This window comes from Kockiozyma suomiensis (assembly GCF_038497685.1).
Source record: "Kockiozyma suomiensis strain NRRL Y-17356 unplaced genomic scaffold V2V93scaffold_2, whole genome shotgun sequence".
Classification (NCBI taxonomy): Eukaryota; Fungi; Ascomycota; class Lipomycetes; order Lipomycetales; family Lipomycetaceae; genus Kockiozyma; species Kockiozyma suomiensis.
Window position 1 is genome coordinate 635,237 of NW_027117665.1, and position 17,954 is coordinate 653,190.

At 45.5% G+C, this 17,954-nt stretch overlaps 9 protein-coding genes across 9 annotated transcripts; 3 read left to right on the forward strand and 6 right to left on the reverse strand.

Annotated features, from left to right (window-relative positions):
• Positions 1–58: 58 nt before the first annotated feature.
• On the reverse strand, positions 59–2,038 carry V2V93DRAFT_364227 (uncharacterized protein). Its single transcript, XM_066908804.1, has 4 exons — positions 1,742–2,038; positions 1,646–1,667; positions 468–1,581; positions 59–412 (listed from the first exon to the last, which is right to left on the reverse strand). The coding sequence occupies exons 1-3, from the start codon at positions 1,944–1,946 to the stop codon at positions 507–509; spliced, it is 1,302 nt and encodes a 433-aa protein (XP_066767933.1). The 5' UTR covers positions 1,947–2,038; the 3' UTR covers positions 59–412; positions 468–506.
• A 66-nt stretch (positions 2,039–2,104) lies between these two features.
• Positions 2,105–3,621, forward strand: V2V93DRAFT_364232 (uncharacterized protein). The gene has a single exon (XM_066908805.1). It carries the CDS (start codon positions 2,276–2,278, stop codon positions 3,530–3,532), a length of 1,257 nt encoding a protein of 418 aa, XP_066767934.1. The 5' UTR covers positions 2,105–2,275; the 3' UTR covers positions 3,533–3,621.
• On the reverse strand, positions 3,467–4,988 carry V2V93DRAFT_364233 (uncharacterized protein). The gene has a single exon (XM_066908806.1). The coding sequence runs from the start codon at positions 4,882–4,884 to the stop codon at positions 3,790–3,792; it is 1,095 nt and encodes a 364-aa protein (XP_066767935.1). The 5' UTR covers positions 4,885–4,988; the 3' UTR covers positions 3,467–3,789.
• A 129-nt stretch (positions 4,989–5,117) lies between these two features.
• On the reverse strand, positions 5,118–6,321 carry V2V93DRAFT_364234 (mitochondrial 54S ribosomal protein uL11m). Its single transcript, XM_066908807.1, has 4 exons — positions 6,188–6,321; positions 5,950–6,126; positions 5,679–5,876; positions 5,118–5,611 (listed from the first exon to the last, which is right to left on the reverse strand). The coding sequence occupies exons 2-4, from the start codon at positions 6,118–6,120 to the stop codon at positions 5,522–5,524; spliced, it is 459 nt and encodes a 152-aa protein (XP_066767936.1). The 5' UTR covers positions 6,121–6,126; positions 6,188–6,321; the 3' UTR covers positions 5,118–5,521.
• Positions 6,322–6,451: 130 nt separating this feature from the next.
• Positions 6,452–7,628, reverse strand: V2V93DRAFT_320860 (uncharacterized protein; the record flags this gene model as incomplete). Its single annotated transcript, XM_066907337.1, has 3 exons — positions 6,452–6,687; positions 6,755–7,406; positions 7,464–7,628. 3 exons carry the CDS (start codon positions 7,626–7,628, stop codon positions 6,452–6,454), a joined length of 1,053 nt encoding a protein of 350 aa, XP_066767937.1.
• A 640-nt stretch (positions 7,629–8,268) lies between these two features.
• On the forward strand, positions 8,269–9,373 carry V2V93DRAFT_120636 (uncharacterized protein). Its single transcript, XM_066906775.1, has 2 exons — positions 8,269–8,606; positions 8,675–9,373. The coding sequence occupies exons 1-2, from the start codon at positions 8,454–8,456 to the stop codon at positions 9,035–9,037; spliced, it is 516 nt and encodes a 171-aa protein (XP_066767938.1). The 5' UTR covers positions 8,269–8,453; the 3' UTR covers positions 9,038–9,373.
• A 114-nt stretch (positions 9,374–9,487) lies between these two features.
• Positions 9,488–11,419, reverse strand: V2V93DRAFT_384252 (P-loop containing nucleoside triphosphate hydrolase protein). The gene has a single exon (XM_066912213.1). The coding sequence runs from the start codon at positions 11,259–11,261 to the stop codon at positions 9,597–9,599; it is 1,665 nt and encodes a 554-aa protein (XP_066767939.1). The 5' UTR covers positions 11,262–11,419; the 3' UTR covers positions 9,488–9,596.
• Positions 11,420–11,644: 225 nt separating this feature from the next.
• V2V93DRAFT_364247 (CobB/CobQ-like glutamine amidotransferase domain-containing protein) lies at positions 11,645–16,350 on the forward strand. Its single transcript, XM_066908808.1, has 2 exons — positions 11,645–12,281; positions 12,359–16,350. Exons 1-2 carry the CDS (start codon positions 11,757–11,759, stop codon positions 16,118–16,120), a joined length of 4,287 nt encoding a protein of 1,428 aa, XP_066767940.1. The 5' UTR covers positions 11,645–11,756; the 3' UTR covers positions 16,121–16,350.
• V2V93DRAFT_364249 (tryptophan synthase beta subunit-like PLP-dependent enzyme) lies at positions 16,210–17,928 on the reverse strand. Its single transcript, XM_066908809.1, has 6 exons — positions 17,644–17,928; positions 17,525–17,566; positions 17,399–17,466; positions 17,173–17,335; positions 16,592–17,107; positions 16,210–16,519 (listed from the first exon to the last, which is right to left on the reverse strand). Exons 1-6 carry the CDS (start codon positions 17,858–17,860, stop codon positions 16,416–16,418), a joined length of 1,110 nt encoding a protein of 369 aa, XP_066767941.1. The 5' UTR covers positions 17,861–17,928; the 3' UTR covers positions 16,210–16,415.
• Between the last annotated feature and the right edge of the window lie 26 nt (positions 17,929–17,954).

Genomic DNA, 17,954 nt, shown 5'->3' on the forward strand with positions numbered 1-17,954 from the left:
GTCCAAAGACGTAGACTCTCCAGCTTGGCTAAAAAAAAATCTACAGCAATCAACAATATAGAGATATCTTGTAAATTTGTATCTTAAAGCTAGCAGTAGCGCTTCAATATCATACATCAAAGCGCAAGTAAAGCCGAGAATACCAGTTGACAAGAGCGAAAAAATCTCACTTGAATCCACAACAAGAGTTATCCAATTTTTCACTGTTTAAATACATCCAAAAACAGACTGCAACAGTCATTATAAAAATATTAAACAAAAACAGCCCGACTCCTTTTCAATGCAGAAAAGCCAAGAAATAGCGTGATCAGCACGTACAGCCAAAATAAATTATGGTGGAGGAATTGTAATCGCTAATATCGTTTGCTCCATTGTATACCGTCAACTATTATTGCTGATTCCTTCCATAGCCCTATACAATTTGAAATCAATTGTATGATCGTCGACAAATATGATGACACACTTACGGACTCTGTGTGAATGGCAAACCAGATTGGGTTGAATACTCATTCCTCGCTATCCTCTCCAGAATCGCTCATTTCTATTACGATCCTACCATTATGCCGATCACTTCCAAACTTCGAGGTAGAATCCGTCTGTGTTCTAGATCCTTCAAGATCCATTGCCGTCGGCCTCCGACGAAGAGTTCTCGTTATGTTGACGCTGTTTCCAGCGATTGTCACTGCGTTTGTAATAACTTTACTTCGTAAAAGTCTCTCTGCAGCCGGCGGCTCGGGATGAGAAGTATCAGTTTTGGAGGACAGAACAGTCTCAGCAGATGGAGGGTTATTCTTTTTTGTCTGTGCTTTGCCAGGAGAACCCTTCTCTTTTGCTTTTGCTTTTGCCTTTGCCTTTGCCTTGGCCTTTGCCTTTGCTTTCGGCCTGAGCGTTTCCACAATATTTTCATTTTTTTTCTCATTGGTACCATTGGCCAGCTCAGAAACATTATCGTTCTCTGCTGTACTCTTTTCTTGCTCTTTGCTCACTAGCAAGCTCGAATTAAGCGTGGTGATGGAAGCAGGAGGAGCAGAGAAAGCAGGGGCTGGAGTTGGAGTTGGAGTAATAGAAACTGGGTCCAGCGTAGAAACTCCAGACCGCATATCTTGATTCTCTTTCTGATTTCGATTGCTGACTTGAGAAGCAGCCAAAGACGCAGAAACTCGCTCGATCGTAGCACCAGCTTGAAGAAGTAATTCTCCGCGATTAGGCAGTTCCGCAGGCGCTTGAAGTACCAACTGAGCCAGATAAATAGGATGCACACCTCCAAGAGCCACAATATCGTTATACGACAATCCAGCAACCACTAACTCAGCTAATATTTCTTGAGCCTTCCGATCAGCATCTTTCTCGTCAGTCAGAATATCAGAACGCGGAGCAGGGGAAGATATCGCCGTCTCTGCGCGCCTACTAGCTTCAGTTGTAGGCGACGAAGACGTATTAGAAAGAGAAGATGTTAGGTTAGAAAGAAACAGAGGATGGATATTGCCTAGTGTAAGTATATCTTGATATGTAAGTCCTGCACAAGAAAGGTCTGACAGAGCAGAAAGCGCATCAGATTTCAGTATGGGATCGAGGATTTTACTATGGAAAGGAAAGAGTCAGTGCTCTCCTACTAAAACAGAACAGTCTGATATGATATGCACACCTAATTGACAAGCCAACAGAGTCTTTTCGTTCAAGAACAATTTTTTAGTTAACAATCCGAGATAGGCGATGTCACAAACACTTATGTCAAACTCACATTCTTGCTCGTTTGTACTCGGTGATGAGACTTTAGCAGTTACAGCTGGCTTCTCATCGGACTCGGCAAACTTTTCGTTCTGTCGAACAGGAGGCGCGGCAGGCGGTGGTGTCGTAGTCTGTGAGGATGTCCGCTGCTTAGCTCGCGACCGCATAGCCGCGAGACGCAGAGACTCCAGAGAAACTGCAGTTCTCGAAGCGCCCATCGTATAAAAGCTACTGATGTAAACTCGAATCGGATATTAATGCAGCATCCATGAATATGGATAGCTCGCGTGTCGTATTGGTCGAGGCAGACTATGGATGCAACAAGGAGCTCATGAACGCGTTAAAATCACAGGTCTGCGCATAGGATAACCCTGACCCTGAACTAAGGACTGGTAAACCCGAGCTTGAAAGTCCCAAACATGCAGCTCGAATAAATTTGTATCGTGGATACCTCGCTTTGTATTTAGATTAAGGGCTAGAAAGAGGAATATATCAGTGCTATATCTTATAGCAATAGCATGGATACGGTTTTTGATATTCGATAGTCATGTTGCGGAGATCAGTTTTAAGTGAGAGTTTCCTGCGATGCAGTCGCCCGTCGGCGATTTCTCTGAATAGTCTGCGACTACTACTCAAACGACAGACAAATAATTCCCCTATAGTATCTTCGCGAGTCCACTATCATATATCACTGCGATTGAACCAGTCTGGCGCTTCAGCAGTGACGTCTCTGGCAAGCACAGAGCCGCAGATGGAGAACCCTCCTACGTCTCGGATGGCTCGGACGACTACCAAACAGTCGCTTCGAAGAATCACCCCCCAGAGGGTGCCTCCTCGCACGAGACAAAGCTCAGAAAAGGCGGATCCAGTTGTTGCATTAACGGTCGCAGACTCCTACGAACTTCCTAAAGTCATTGAACTTTTCCATCAATTGGGCCATTTACAAGCCGAGATGCTATTGCCACAAGAAGCTGCCTATTGTCCTTATCCCATGTCGAATGGCCATAAAGCGGACACTTTTGTTTTAACAAATGGGTCAATTGTTACATTTGGTATGACTGAGCTTGATACTATAAAACTGGCAGACGAGCTGCGAACCGCGGAAATTAGACCATATGCAGTGAGAGAATCCGAAGATATGGATTACATCGAACTTCCTGACGAGGAATCCGGATCAGAAAAAGTTGAAGAAAGTGATATTATCAGAAACATAAATAAGAGAAGCTATATGGACGGAGAGATGATTATAATTCGTGGTCAAGAACAATTATTAGACAAAGTCGCTTTTGCATCTGGCTTGGCTCGATCGACAAAACTCGCCGTTATTGAAGAAGGCTTAGAAAAATATCTTGAAAGCGTACGAGATATTACTGATCGTTTAGCTACTGGGCGGAAATTACCTGTTCATGATGGAAGAGAAGTTTTGAAAAAAACCGGAGAACTTTTGGCACTTCGTGGAAATCTCAATCTCTATTCTGAGCTTACTGAAACACCTGATTTATACTGGTCTGAGCCTGAATTGGAGACAATATACCGAGCAGTATCTAAGAATTTAGATATAGCTCCGCGGATTGCAATCTTGAACAAGAAACTCGATTACGTATCTGAAGTTGTCTCAATTTTGAAAGCACATTTATCAGAGGAGAAAGGTGTGAGGTTGGAATGGATGATCATCTTATTGATCATGGTTGAGGTATGTTTTGAGACTGTGCATTTTGTTGCTCGATATTTCGAGTTTCCTAGCGAATCAGCTGCGGTCATCGAGGCTGACGCAAAATCGCCACCTTCAAATAAAGCAGAGTAGCCAGCGTGGCTTATACTTGAATATGTAAATAAATGTGTTAGTTATTAGAAATTACCATCTCTTGTTCTTTGAATGAAAATCATTATCTGTAAATAAAATAATCAGACAAGTATATGTTCCTTATACGCCAAGCTTCTTGAATCCAGAATAGTTCAACAATCAAAACAGATCAACCAAATTACTCTGGCGGTACCCACAAAAAATTTTTTTGTAAGTTCTTGAGTGTAGGGTGGAGTAACAATATATATTTTATTGTGCTAGCGACGACTCCGACCAGACTCAATCTCCCTTCTCAGTCTAATTCTATCCAACGCAAGCATCCGCCTAGCAAGTTCCTCGACAGAGATCGCGGGAAATGCATCCAAAATTATACTTGGCGGTTTAACCAGAGCGCGCGAAGGCATTGGATCCATCCGTTGTCTATGTACCTGTGTAAGTAAAATCCAGTGTTCTTTGCTCCATTTGGGATCAGGATTTGGATTCCGTACTGCTTTAGACGTGTGGATTACTCCTGAGTACGGTAGTGCGGGAAGTTCGGTAGTGGTTAAAACCGTGGTGGTTGAAGTTGTTGGAGATGGTGGACTAGCTATTGACAGTGTCTGCTGTTCTTCTCTCTCTTGTTCTTCTTGGTCTTCTTTGTGGTTTGCGTCCATCAAATTTTGACCGTTTGACAATACTTTAATCTTTGATGAATTTATACGCTGGGGTGATCCAGTATCCAAAGTATAAGTTAAAGAATTCTTTCTCGAAGAATTCATCTGATGTGCTCCAAGATCTGCCAGCACCGGTGCATGTCTTTTAGTCTTTACCCCGTCCTCAACAAAGGTGTTTACAGCTGTCGTTCCCGAAGTTGTTGAAATATTCTCTTCTGATATCGAAAACCCTGCAGTAACTGGCTTGCGAAACTCATCAAATTGAGCATTCCCAAAGTGTGGAGACGGCGCTTCATTAATCGTCACATTCACGCTCCAATTAGGTGCTGGAGAGTTTGTCACCTCTTTAGAGATAGTTTTCGCTTTTAAAGGTGAGCTAAAACTTGCAGTGCTCCTGTTCTTTTTTCTAGCCGATTCCTGGATCTCAGATTGCTTTTTCAAAGGCGAGATCAGCGGCAAGATCTCCAATGGATCAGGTGAAGACGAGGCAGAATTCTCTACTTCAGCAGCTTGTTTTCGAGACTCAAGTCGTCGTTTGCGAGTAGTACTTCGGCTAGTAGCAATAGAGGTTGGAGACGAGAACTTGGATTTGGCGGTTGGTGTAGAGCGGGAGGTCGGTTTGTCTGGAGTGTTGAGACGAACAGGTATTGTTGTCGTTGTGGTGGTCGTCGACAATGTCTTTGATTTTTTGGGAGGCATGGATATTAAATTCAATCAAAATAGATACTATGTGCGGAAGTAAAATGCCTGGTATATGATAGTGTGGGAAGGTGAATGGTAAAAGCCTGATGAGAGCGGTTTGTTTACCTCTTGAACAGTTGCCCTCCAAACAGCTAGCGATGAGTACCAGAACCGAAACCTTAATCTTAATAGACCGATTATTTTGTTTCATAAGCTTGGCAGGAATTTTTTTTTTTAAGTATATAATACCTCCTCAATTAACAACCCGTATAGAACTAAGTGTATTATAAAATGCTCGAGTGTTATATAATGAAGAGCAAATAGCAAAATACTGTGCAACAAACAAACAACAGAGAAGTAGAAAGGAGAATATAAGAAAAAGCAAAACTCCGAATTCACGACCTGAAAAATATTAGATATTTCTAGCAAATCAACCGTAATAAATCCAATAGAAATATAAAAAAAATAAGCGCAGTTGGGTGCGTGCATATATATCGTACAAAAATGACAGCGAATAAATTTGTCGAAAATTAGATGAACAATACCCAATCGTGTATCTGCTGTATTTGTTCATTCAAATACGGTAAGGCATTGGTAAGTAATTGCCCAAAATTCAATCAATAAATAATATTCATCCAATATAAGCAAAGAATAATCAGGGCACGACCTGCACGCCCACCGTCTTTGCTGTAGCAACGACAGACTTTGCGATCGCCTCAAGACTCAAGCCCGACAAGTTCATGTCCTGCATGAAATGTTAGTCGTTTTAAGCATTTCTGTAAACCAGCCAAACTTTGTCAATTGCAATGTACCTTTTGCTTGATCTTTGAGATTTCATAAATATGCTTCAGTGAAATCTTTCCCACTGGAGGGTCGTTTGCGCTATGCTTGCCTGCACCCTTGGGGGCGCCAGCCGCCTTCAGTATCAAATACGAAGTAGGCGGAGACTTTATATCAAATGTGAAAGTTCGGTCAGGTCTGATTCTAATCACGCACGGAATGGGGACACCCTGTGGTATGTATAGAGTTAGTCCGATGTGCGCAGCATCACAAGGTTTTCACAGATAACCGATCGGCACTTACGGGAGTGTAGTGAGCAGTTCGAGCATTGAATTCTTTGCAGAAATCCATGGCTTTGACACCTTTTGAACCCAAAGCGGGGCCAACTGGAGGAGAAGGGGAAGCTTTGCCAGCGTCGACCACTAGCTTGACGAGGACGTCTTTCAAGGCCGCCGAGGAGCTACGGGAAGCCATTGTGAGCTCGAAACAAGTTAGCAAACTATGTAGACCCAAATCAAAGTCAATTCAAAAAGATGTATACCGAATGAAGACGGAATATAAGGAGAGAGGGTGCCGATGAGTTGCGGCGTTCACAATTATTGCGAGTTGAAAACTGTTAGGGGTTTGTCCAATCGAGGTAGCGCGCTTAACGCCGGGTCACTCTCCAGTAGAGATAGGATATCATTATGTAATATATATCTACCAGCGAGATATACCAAATTGCCTACAATTATAGTCTGACACTTGGAGCTTAAATATTTGATTGACGAGAGACTCGGTTAATTGATTTTATTACAAAGTGCGCTTATGCCGCCGTCTGCAAAGTATCGTCTACTACGCAGATAATCTTTCCCATCGACACATTCGACTCCATGTATTTGTGTGCCTTGATTATATCAGTGTACTTGAAAACACTGTCAACCGGATTGACAAATTTGCCTTGCAGAAGTTTGGGAAGAGAATATTCTTCAAATAGCTTCTTGATCTCGGATTGGTATGAAACGGAGCGCGATCGCAACGTAGAGCCTTCAATGCGACAACCTGAAAGCCTTATTAGTACAAATAAATAAAAATAAATCGAACAAGTCTGTAGATGAAGAATTCTTACGTTTGCGTAAAATTGTTCCAACATTGACTTTCTCAGCAATTGCTCCACTCATAAGAGAAAGCATCACGATGCGTCCATCAAGTGCGACGGTATCGATATTTTTCTGGAAGTACGCCTGCCCTATGAAATCAACAATCACATCGGCACCCTTGTTATCTGTAGCTTTCAAAATCTCATCGACAAACGACTGAGTGTTGTAATTTATAGCAGTACAAGGAACCAATTCTTGTAAAGCCTTGACTTTTTTATCGCTGCCGACCGTCGCAAAGAGTTTGGCATCAGGACCAAGTACTGACCTTGCGATTTGCAAAGCAGCTATACCGACACCCGAAGCTCCAGCATGTATCAAAATGTTTTTTACATTGTTACTGTTTTTATGTATCTCGGCGATGTAAAGAAGCGCCTGAGTAGCGGTATACCAGACCTCAGGGACTCCAGCGGCGGCGAGAAACGAGAGCTCAATTTTTGGATCATGAGCGGGATATTTTGTGAGTAATCGAATATCGCATTTGATAAATTGAGCATAGGCACCGCCGACAGCGAGACCAAAAACTGCATCGCCAACTGCAAATTGCGACATGTCAGAGGGAAAGAGGGCTTCGACAACTCCCGAGAACTCGACGCCTAAAATCGATGGAGCGTGAGGGGGCAACTAGAGGATACAATTAGAATGATAGAAGATATCGGGCCAAGTTATTGGATAAAGTACCGGGTACAGGCCTTCACGTTGCAAGATATCCATTCGATTCAAAGCAAAGGCCGAGACTTTAACGAGAGCGGTACCGGCGGTGAGGGGCTCAGGAAGTGGTTCGGAATCAGAGATGAATAAAGAGTCCGCGTCGCCACGGCCATTCTTGATGACGATTGCCTTCATTGTCGACATTGTGCAGAGTAGAGAGAAGTGAGAGAAGTGAGAGAAGTGAGAGAAGTGAGTAGAGAGATTGATGGGTGAACGCGGTGACGAGAGTAGATTAGATTTGACTCGTCTATACTAGTAAATTAGGGTCTAATAATTAGCGAGCAGTGCGAGGACCTGTATATTTATGAGGTTGGATGCAGCATACATTACTACCTACATTTAGATACTGTGATTATGAAGGTAAATAATCAAAATAATGATTCTCTAGTTTAAAACTCCTTGTTGTGCTCCGAGTGCTCTGAAGAGTTGAGCGGGCCGCAAGTCTAGAGGCTCAGTCTTGGTATAATGTATCTGACTCAATACGAAGTGCTATAGATTACTAAGCACTAAACTGCGGCCAGCTAGTAGCTATGAAAGAACAGAGAGAGTGTCTTCCTTCTAAGCAGAAAGCTGACTGGTGTGGCGGTGGGCTTACGTGTCGTAGCGACAGGCGCTCATTCTGCATACTACTGGCGCGATAGTGCACTTGCCGGGCACCGTGAAAGGAGGACCCCAGCCAGAACAAAAGCGCCCGAGAAATTCACAAACAGTACAATGAACTATGTCTTGAAAAATCGAGAAAAACCCTGCGGTTTGAAAAGAGAAAAATAAACAAAGCAGAGAGTAGGAGTAGGCCGACGCGGCTTTGACGGGGTTAGCCGAAGCCTGAACCTAGCAAAACCCTTTTCTCACCGCCGCTTATAACACTTCCTCTTCCTTCTCCTTCTCAGATTTTTCTATACTTTTTCTATATCTTTTCTTTATTATCTGCCATATTTACTCTCGATTAACCATCACACTATGGGCCTCTTCTGCTTTTCTGCTGACGTCTTCCTCGTCCTTCTCGCAATCCTCTTCCCGCCTCTCCCAGTATGGATCAAGCGGGGCATCTGCTCAGCTGACTCACTCATCAACATCGCCCTCTGCATGCTCGGCTTCATCCCAGGTCTTTTGGTGCGTTTCTTCCTTTTTCATATCATATTTTTAACTGCAGGTGAATCTCAAACTAACCATCCCTCTAGCACTCGTGGTATATCATCGCGCGCTTCCCTGAAGAGCCCTTTTTCGACCCCAACGACCTTGAAGCCCAGGAATTTGTCCGCCACAACGGCCACAACCCAAATGTCGTTTATACCCGCACCGAGTTCGTCTACTCACCCATCCCTCAGACAGACGGCGCCGCTATTCGTCCTGCCGGTTCGCCTGCTCCGGCTGCGCCTCAAGAGTCTGCCCCCGTCCCCTCCACCGCTCCTAGCCTAGTTCAGCAAGACCCTCTGTCCGACATCGCCGGTCCCAGCTCTAACGAGGCCGTTCCTCCTCCTTACCAGGAGTACGAAGGAATGGCAGTTAAAGACAACAAAATCCAGCGCGATGATAACCAGTAAATAAGGTCCAGCAGATAAAAATGCTTGTTTCACCATTTCGCTTCGAAGCTTATCTACCTTTTTTTCTTTGATCATTGCGTTGTCTATGCCAATCTACTTTAAATTGATTGGTATTTGTTGACGAGCTGGTCACCGCACAACTATTTGACGTGTTACTGCTTTTTTTATTTAAAAGCAGAGCAATAATATGAACTGCTTCTTTGGAGGTTTCTCTACTCAGATATAGCGCCAGTTTGAGATTTAATGTTTTTTTTTCTTACGGAGTTAATTATGGTATGGGTTGGTGATTCATTATTCACCTTTGTAAACTGGATATTTGTTACCATATGGTTGGGGTAGTGGTGCAAAAGCATACTGTCGAAATTATTCGACTGCTTGGTGTGGTGATGGCTTGAATTCGATTGGCCAAATGGGAATATAGATGGAATAGGGGTTTGACCAGAACAGTAATAATAAAGACATTTTGCATCGATTAATTTACGCTCACAAATTTTATAAAATCGTTATTCGACCAACCTGTTATAAAACTATATGCACACTTATCTATCCATAAATATATCTAGTCAAACACAATCTTCTTTGCCTTCTTCGTAGGATCAATCTCTTTAAAAAAAGCCCCGTAAGCAGAATGCGCCTTCTTTTTGGTGTGACCTCCAAACTTGAGCAAGTCCTCAGGAACTGGCTGGTCCGCTGACCGAAGAACATTGATCAAAGCGCCGGAGAGATGCTTCTCGTGCTCAGTAAAAAATGTAATTGCTTTACCAGTCTGGCCTGCGCGACCAGTACGACCGATACGGTGAACATAGTCTTCGGCCGTCAGCGGAAAGGTGAGGTTGATGACAAGCTTGACGGCAGGGATATCAAGACCACGAGCAGCCACGTCTGTGGCCAGTAGCAACGGACACGATCCGTTTTTGAAGTTCTCCAACGCATTTTGTCTCTGAATCTGCGAAAGATCACCATGGATAGCTGCGACGTTATATCCTCGTCTCTGTAGGGTCTGTTCGACTCGAGCTGCCTCCTTCTTGTAAAGAGCAAAAATTAAGATTCTATCCTTTTTGCTATTCTCTGACTGGAACTGTGTCAAGACTTGAAGTAGTCGCTGCTCTTTATCGCGAGGATCCATGACTTCAACAGTCTGGGTGATTCGAGAGTTCGCCTTAAGCTCAGACTCGCGGTCGCCGATCATGACCTTGACCGGATCCTTCAGAAACTGCGAAGCCAAGTCACGAACAGACGGCGGCCACGTAGCCGTAAACATAACAGTCTTGCGCTTCATGGGATCTGTAGCACTCATCACACGTTTAATATCTTCTTCGAACCCTTTCTCGAGCATACGGTCGGCTTCGTCGAGCACGAGATAAGTTATCTGCGAAAGATCAATATCGCCATCATTGACGAGATCGATCAGGCGGCCGGGAGTAGCTACGACGACGCTGGCGCCTTTCAGATCCCGTCTTTGTTGGTCCTTTGGAACACCGCCATAGACACATACAGATTTGATGCCAACAGCCTTTCCTAGGTCATCTAGATTGTCGTGGATCTGCATGGCGAGCTCACGGGTGGGCGAGATGATAAGGACCGACGCCTTCTTCGCAATTTTATTGGAAAGTAAGTAGGAAACAGCAGGGACAGCAAAGGCCATAGTTTTACCCGAACCGGTTTCGGCCACTCCTATAACATCGCGTCCAGCAAGAAGAGCAGGCCAAGCCGCGCTCTGGATCGGAGTCGGTTTGGGGTACTTTGTGAGAAACTTTAGTACACGCGAATCGAGCACGATATCTGAGAATGACAGCACAGGCTTGTGATTTTCATTAAGAGGGTCTGTAATCGTGATGTCAGATTCCTTAAGAAATGAGTCGACGGCAGAGTCAGAAGCAGTATTCTTGACCGCCGGAGTGGCGACGGTTTTTGATTTCTTAAACGCAGGCTCGTCGAGCGATTCAGCATCGCGCTTCTTGTCCTTCTTGCTCTTTTTTTCTCCTCCAACAGGTTCAGAAGTAGACTCTGTCGCCTCCTTCTTATCTTTCTTTTCTCTCTTGTCCTTTTTATCTTTCCGCTCAGTCTTGTCAGTGCTGCCGGTACTGTCGGTACTGTCCTTGGCTGACTTCGACAACTCGTCTTCAGCGGCAGCCTTCCTCATCTTCTTTTCTTTTTTCTCTAACTTGCGCAATCTCTTGCGCTCCGCCTTTTCTTCTTCAATCTCATTTTTCGATTTCGACATTATCGCGACGGATATCTAGCGGTGTCAAGTTAGTGGACTGCTGCTGGGAGTTTAGGAAATTTTTCGCTTTCGGTAAAAAAAATTGAGAAGGTTCAGGAGGCGTGCGGCTGCTTTGGGAGATTAGAGATTTGAAGGAGACTCTTCTGAAGAAGAGGCCAAAAGGAGAGAATGGAAATGATAGACAAATAGTAAAAGATTATATTATATATATTTCGATATCTAGATACCGCTTATCCAGCCTAGTGCCACCTCTTGCCGTGTGGCAGACTACGGCCCAAACCAACTCGGTCACGTGTGCATAAACACCTAAACACTCATCTTCGTTTCGCAGGGCCCGAAATTTTTTCTTTTCTTCGCTGGCTGGGGTTTTTGTATCCTTTAGCAGCCGCGCGGCTTTAGTTAGTTGCACTCTTCTGTTCAAGTTGCACTCTTCTGTTCAAAAATCCTCATCTTCTTTTTCCTCCATTCCTCTGCGCAGTTCAGTGCCTGGGCTCAATGGCTGACCAGCGGTTTCTCTCCCTTCCTGGCCCCGTCGCCTACTCTCCCTTCCGCATCGCATCCCTCATCTCCTCCATCAACACCGCTGTAAACTCCTCCGCAGTCACCGCCATCCGCGCTCTCTACGTCCACTACGTTGCTCTTCGTTCACCGGCTCTCATCCCTGATGACCCAGCTGCCGACCCCTCTAAGCAAAAACTTCTTCATTCGCTCCTCTCTTACGACTCTGCTCTCGACCCGACAGACGCAGGTTATGCATCGCTCGTCGCGGCTCTCACCTCCAATGCCTCTCGCCCTGCCGAACCTGACAACTATCTCATTCGCGTCGTCCCGCGCGTGGGCACCATCTCGCCATGGTCCTCGAAAGCGACAAATATCGCTCATGTTTCCGGTCTCGCAGACGACCTCGAACGTATCGAGCGCGGTGTTGCTATATTAGTCACCGTGCGCAAAGGATTTCCTCTCATGCAGCATCTTGAATCTGGGGTTTCTCTAGACGCCTTCTACGATAGAATGACGCAGGTCCGCACTTTTTTTTCTTATATATTTTTTACTGCAATTGCGTGCAGTGGAATTGTTGCGCTAACAATTAATTACAGGCAATTTTTCAAGTGGCTCCAACTTATGACGATATGTTCGCCAAGCGGGAACCGAAGCCTCTCGTTGAAATCACCCTTGGCAAGTCGCCAAAGGACCGTTTGGAAGAGGCGAACAAAAAATTTGGTCTCGCTTTAGCTCCTGATGAAATTGCTTATCTCGCCGAAGCCTTTCAGCATTTGGGTCCCGGACGAAATCCGACCGATGTCGAGCTCTTCATGTTCGCCCAGGTTAACTCCGAGCACTGTCGGCATAAGATCTTCAATGCCGATTGGAAAATTGACGGTGAAAATAAAGCCATTTCTCTTTTCAAGATGATCAGAAATACTCATGAAAAAGTCGGCGGTGCGTACACCGTCTCTGCGTATTCGGATAACGCTGCTGTAATGGAAGGATTCGACGCTACTCTTTTTGTTCCTGACTTGACCACAAACGAATGGAATATGGTCGAAGAGCTAGTTCATTACCTTGGCAAGGTTGAAACTCATAATCATCCTACAGCCGTCTCGCCATTCCCTGGTGCTTCGACCGGTTCCGGCGGTGAGATTCGCGACGAAGGTGCCGTTGGTAGAGGATCAAAACCGAAAGCGGGCCTGGCAGGATACTGCGTCTCTGATCTGCTCATTCCTTCTTGTCGGCAACCTTGGGAGCTCGATATTGGCAAGCCGGATCACATTGCATCTGCTCTCGATATCATGATCGAAGCTCCTTTGGGTGGTGCGTCTTTTAATAACGAGTTTGGCAGGCCTTGCATCACTGGTTTCTTCCGAACATTAACCACCACTCTTCTATTGCCAAACGGCAAGCAAGAAATTCGCGGCTACCACAAGCCTATCATGCTTGCTGGTGGTGTGGGTACTGTTCGACCCGTGAACGCCTTGAAAGAAAAGTCTATCACGCCTGGCGCGTATCTTATTGTTCTCGGCGGACCGGCCATGCTCATCGGTCTCGGAGGTGGTGCCGCCTCATCTGTTGCTTCTGGCGATGCCTCTGTAGAGCTCGACTACGCCTCTGTGCAGCGCGGAAACCCGGAGATGGAGCGTCGCGTGCAAATGGTCATTGACACATGTGCCTCACTTGATGCCAATCCCATTCAGTCAATTCATGACGTTGGTGCTGGTGGTCTGTCAAATGCGCTGCCAGAGTTGGTGCATGACCACGGTTTGGGAGCTAAATTTGAGTTGCGCGATATCGCATGCTCTGAGCCTGGCATGTCACCAATGGAGATCTGGTGCTGCGAGGCGCAAGAGAGATATGTTCTGGCGGTCGCCAAAGAAGACATTGATCTTTTCACCGCAATTGCCAACCGCGAACGGTGTCCTTTCTCAATCGTCGGCACTGCAACTGCGGAGCAGAGGCTCATTCTGACTGATAGATTACTCGGCAGCACACCGATCGATCTTGAAATGTCGACTCTGTTCGGCAAGCCTCCTAAAATGTCGCGGACGGCTACTACTCGGCATCTCAAGCTGCCTCCGTTTGACAGCTCGCTTGCTAGCTATGTCGATGCTAACGGCAGGCCCTTACCAAAGGCTGCCTCAGTGGCTAATGTGACAGCTAATGGTGGTGCTGGAGCAGCTGAGGTTGAGGCCGGATTGAAGCTGTCAGACTCTACTCCGCCTTCGCCGCTGCTTACTGCGATTGAGCGTGTCATGCATATGCCCGCAGTGGGCTCAAAGTCGTTCTTGATTACTATCGGCGACCGCACGGTTACGGGACTTATTGCGCGCGACCAGATGGTTGGGCCTTGGCAGGTTCCGGTTGCCGATGTCGGTGTGACTGCAACGTCGCTTGGCGAATGTATACTTACCGGCGAAGCTATGTCGGTTGGTGAGCGGCCGACTATTGCGCTTATCAATCCTCGCGCATCTGCGCAGATGGCTGTTGCCGAGTCACTTTTGAATCTTGTGGCTGCGGATATCAAGGATCTTGAACATGTGCGTTTGTCTGCGAACTGGATGGCTTCTCCAGCGCATGATGGCGAAGGCGCGAATCTTTACGAGGCAGTACAGGCGGTCGGTCTTGAGATGTGTCCTGAGCTTGGTATTAGTATTCCGGTCGGCAAAGATTCTATGTCGATGAAAATGAAGTGGGAAGAAGATAATGGCGGTAAGAGCAAAGAGACAAAGGAGGTCACTGCGCCATTGTCGCTTATCATTACTGCCTTTTGCGGAGTGACCAACGTGCACAACACTTGGACACCGCAGCTGCGTCGGGTCGAGGAGCCTGGAATTGGTGCTACAAAGTTGATGCTCGTTGATCTTGCTCGCGGAAAGGCTAGACTGGGAGGCTCGGCTGTTGCGCAGGCGTTTGGAAAGATTGGTAATGTGACGCCAGAGGTTGAGTCGATTACTATGCTTAAAAATTTCATTACGGCTGTGTCAATCTTGCATTCGGTTCCTGATTTGGTGCTTGCTTACCACGACAGGTCTGACGGTGGATTGTTTACTACTTTGGTTGAAATGGCGTTTGCTGGTCGTACTGGCCTGTTTATCGATCTGCCATCTTCTGGCGCTGATGTCATTTCGCTTCTGTTTAATGAAGAACTGGGCGCGGTGTTCCAGGTTAAGGTAGAGGATGTTGACCGGTTCATTGCGATCTTTGAAGCCAACGATATTGATGGACAGTATATCACTTCAGTGGCTGACGTACGACCAACGAAAGATCAAGCAATCACCATTAATTTTGGCGATGAGCTCGTACTAGAGTCTTCTCGTGCGGATTTGCAGCAGGCATGGTCATTGACTTCATACAAAATGCAGCGGCTGCGTGATAATCCAAAGAATGCAGACCAAGAATTTGCCAACATCTTGGATAATTTTGACCCGGGTCTTTTCTATCGTCTCACATTTGACGTGCAGGATACTCTTCTGGCCAGTGACGAGACTAGTTGCGAGACTACTGCCGCAGCTACTGTAGGTACCGAGCTGGGCGTTGCGCCGTCGGTACCGCTACCGATCTCAAAGCCCAGAGTAGCTATTTTGCGCGAACAAGGAGTGAACGGGCATGCCGAAATGGCATTTTCGTTCTTTTCCGCGGGGTTCATCCCAGTTGATGTTCACATGACTGATATCATTTCGGGGAACGTGACACTCGATAGCTTTGTTGGTTTAGCTGCCTGCGGTGGATTTTCTTATGGAGATGTGCTTGGGGCCGGTGCCGGATGGGCAAAGTCTGTGCTTTGGCATGAGCAGGCACGCGAGGAATTTAGACGCTTTTTTAGTGATCGTAAAGATACGTTTACCCTTGGCGTGTGTAATGGCTGTCAGTTCTTGTCGCAGCTCAAGGATATCATTCCCGGTGCCGAGAATTGGCCTACTTTCCAGCGTAACGCATCCGAGCAATTTGAAGCGCGAGTATGTGAAGTCGAAATCGTTGAAAGCGCAAAGGAGCCCTCGGTATTTTTACATGGTATGCGCGGTTCGAAATTCCCTATTGCCGTCGCGCACGGCGAAGGTCGTGCGTCATTTGAGAATGCCGAACAGGCAAAGAAGTTAACGCAAGACGGATTAGTTGCCGTTCGCTATGTTGACAATTATGGCAAAATCACTGAAAAGTACCCATATAATCCAAACGGTTCGCCGGGTGGAATTACCGGTGTACGAAATCATAATGGCCGAGTTCTTGCGCTGATGCCGCACCCCGAGCGTGTCGTTTTTAAAGAGGGAAATTCATGGTATCCTCTTGAAGAAGGTAAGAACTGGGGAGAGTTTGGACCGTGGATTCGGTTGTTTAGGTCGGCGAGGATGTGGGTTGGTGCGTGAATGTGAAGAAAAAATAGATCAGGAAAATTTGTTTAGTTCATATATTTTTCATAAATTTATCTTTATTGTCTGAGTAATTTATAATGACAGGCGGATAAAGCTGGTATATTATTCCTATTACTATTTTTGATACATAGTGGGCAAGATGATATAGCATAACAATTTGTTTATATAGTTTCTATTTTTGCATATAAAACAAATTTTTAATGAGTAGCAGTTGCCAAAAAGAAGTCTATCTACATTAGTCTCTTTCAACAGAAAAACATTATTTCAAAAGCTGGAGAAGTGTTGCAGATTATGGCAAGACGATATATTTTTCAAGGTGCGCAGGAATTTCTTGGCGTAACTTTTTGGATTCAAGCCATGACTGACTGAACAAGCGCTCGGCATAACGATAAGCTAAATTTTCAAATTTTGTTAGTGTCGTTTTACACGAAATATCAAAAGTAAAAGAAAAAAATAATAGCATACCTCCGTCGCAAAGAAGGGTGACGACTGTACTTCCCTTTCCGAGAGTCTGCGCCATTTCATAAGCAGCCACCACATTCAAGCACGACGACGCGCCAAGATATAGGCCCTCCTCATCCAATAAACGATAAATCATCTTTATCGTCTTCTCATCTGAGATTGTCATTGCATCATCAACGAGGTCAATATCTTGCGCCAAATTATCAGTAACGCGTCCTTGGCCGATACCTTCTGTAATACTCGATCCGGAGCGATCAAGTAAGACGCCGTTACTCTTGATATAGCTGCATAAGACCGAGCCGGGCGGGTCGGCGAGAAATGCCTTGACGCGACCGTCACTTGCTTCCTTAAGGAACCGAGTCACTCCAGCAAAAGAACCACCTGTGCCGGTTGAGCAAGTAAACCCATCGACTTTACCAAAAGTCTGAGCCCAGATTTCGGGGCCGGTGGTTTCGATATGTGCCTGGCGATTGGCAATGTTATCGAATTGATTAGTCCATACTGCGTTCTCCATGTTTTCTGTCTCATAGTCAGTTTCGGTATTTGAAGATAGCACATTGGAAGGGTAACTTTAAGAGACGCACCTGCATGTCGCTTGGCCTGATGGTTATAGTTCATCGGATTATCAAACGCTACCGCTGGAACAGGATATACCTCAGCACCAAGCAAGCGAAGAAGATCAATCTTTCCCTGACTTTGAGTATTTGGCATGTAAATCACACATTTGTATCCCTTTGCGCGACAGATCTAGTTTCACTTTGAGTAATTGCACTGACAATTAATAAAATATTTCGGGATATTCGAACGTACGTGCGCTAAACCGATCCCAGTGTTGCCGGCGGTACCTTCGACAACTGTGCCTCCGGGTCCAATGAGTCCTGCACAGTACAAGTTAATTCATAATTGCTTTATGCTCTCAGTAAAAGTTTGGCAAACCTTTTTTCTCAGCATCTTCGATAACATATAAGGCAGCACGGTCTAATCAAGTTAGTATTCACATTCAGGACATCTATCAAAATAAAAATAATAATAAAGAAGAGAAAGAAAAATCTCACCTTTAACTGATCCACCAGGATTCATAAACTCTGCTTTGCCATAAATATTCGCACCAGTCTCCTCACTGAGACTTTTCAATTTAATAAGCGGCGTATTACCGACTGCCCCGACGAAGCCGTCGACTGTCAACGGTGTGTATCCTGCGGGTATAGCAGTAGAATACGCACGACGCGCCAATGACGTCGAGATCGTGCGTAAAGCTGTACGAACTAGCATTACTCCTCGTACAACTATAAAAAAAAAAGTGTGATTATCTTTGCTTCTTTACGGGACTCGTGAGAGAGTATTGTTAATTCGGGATTTTCAGTTT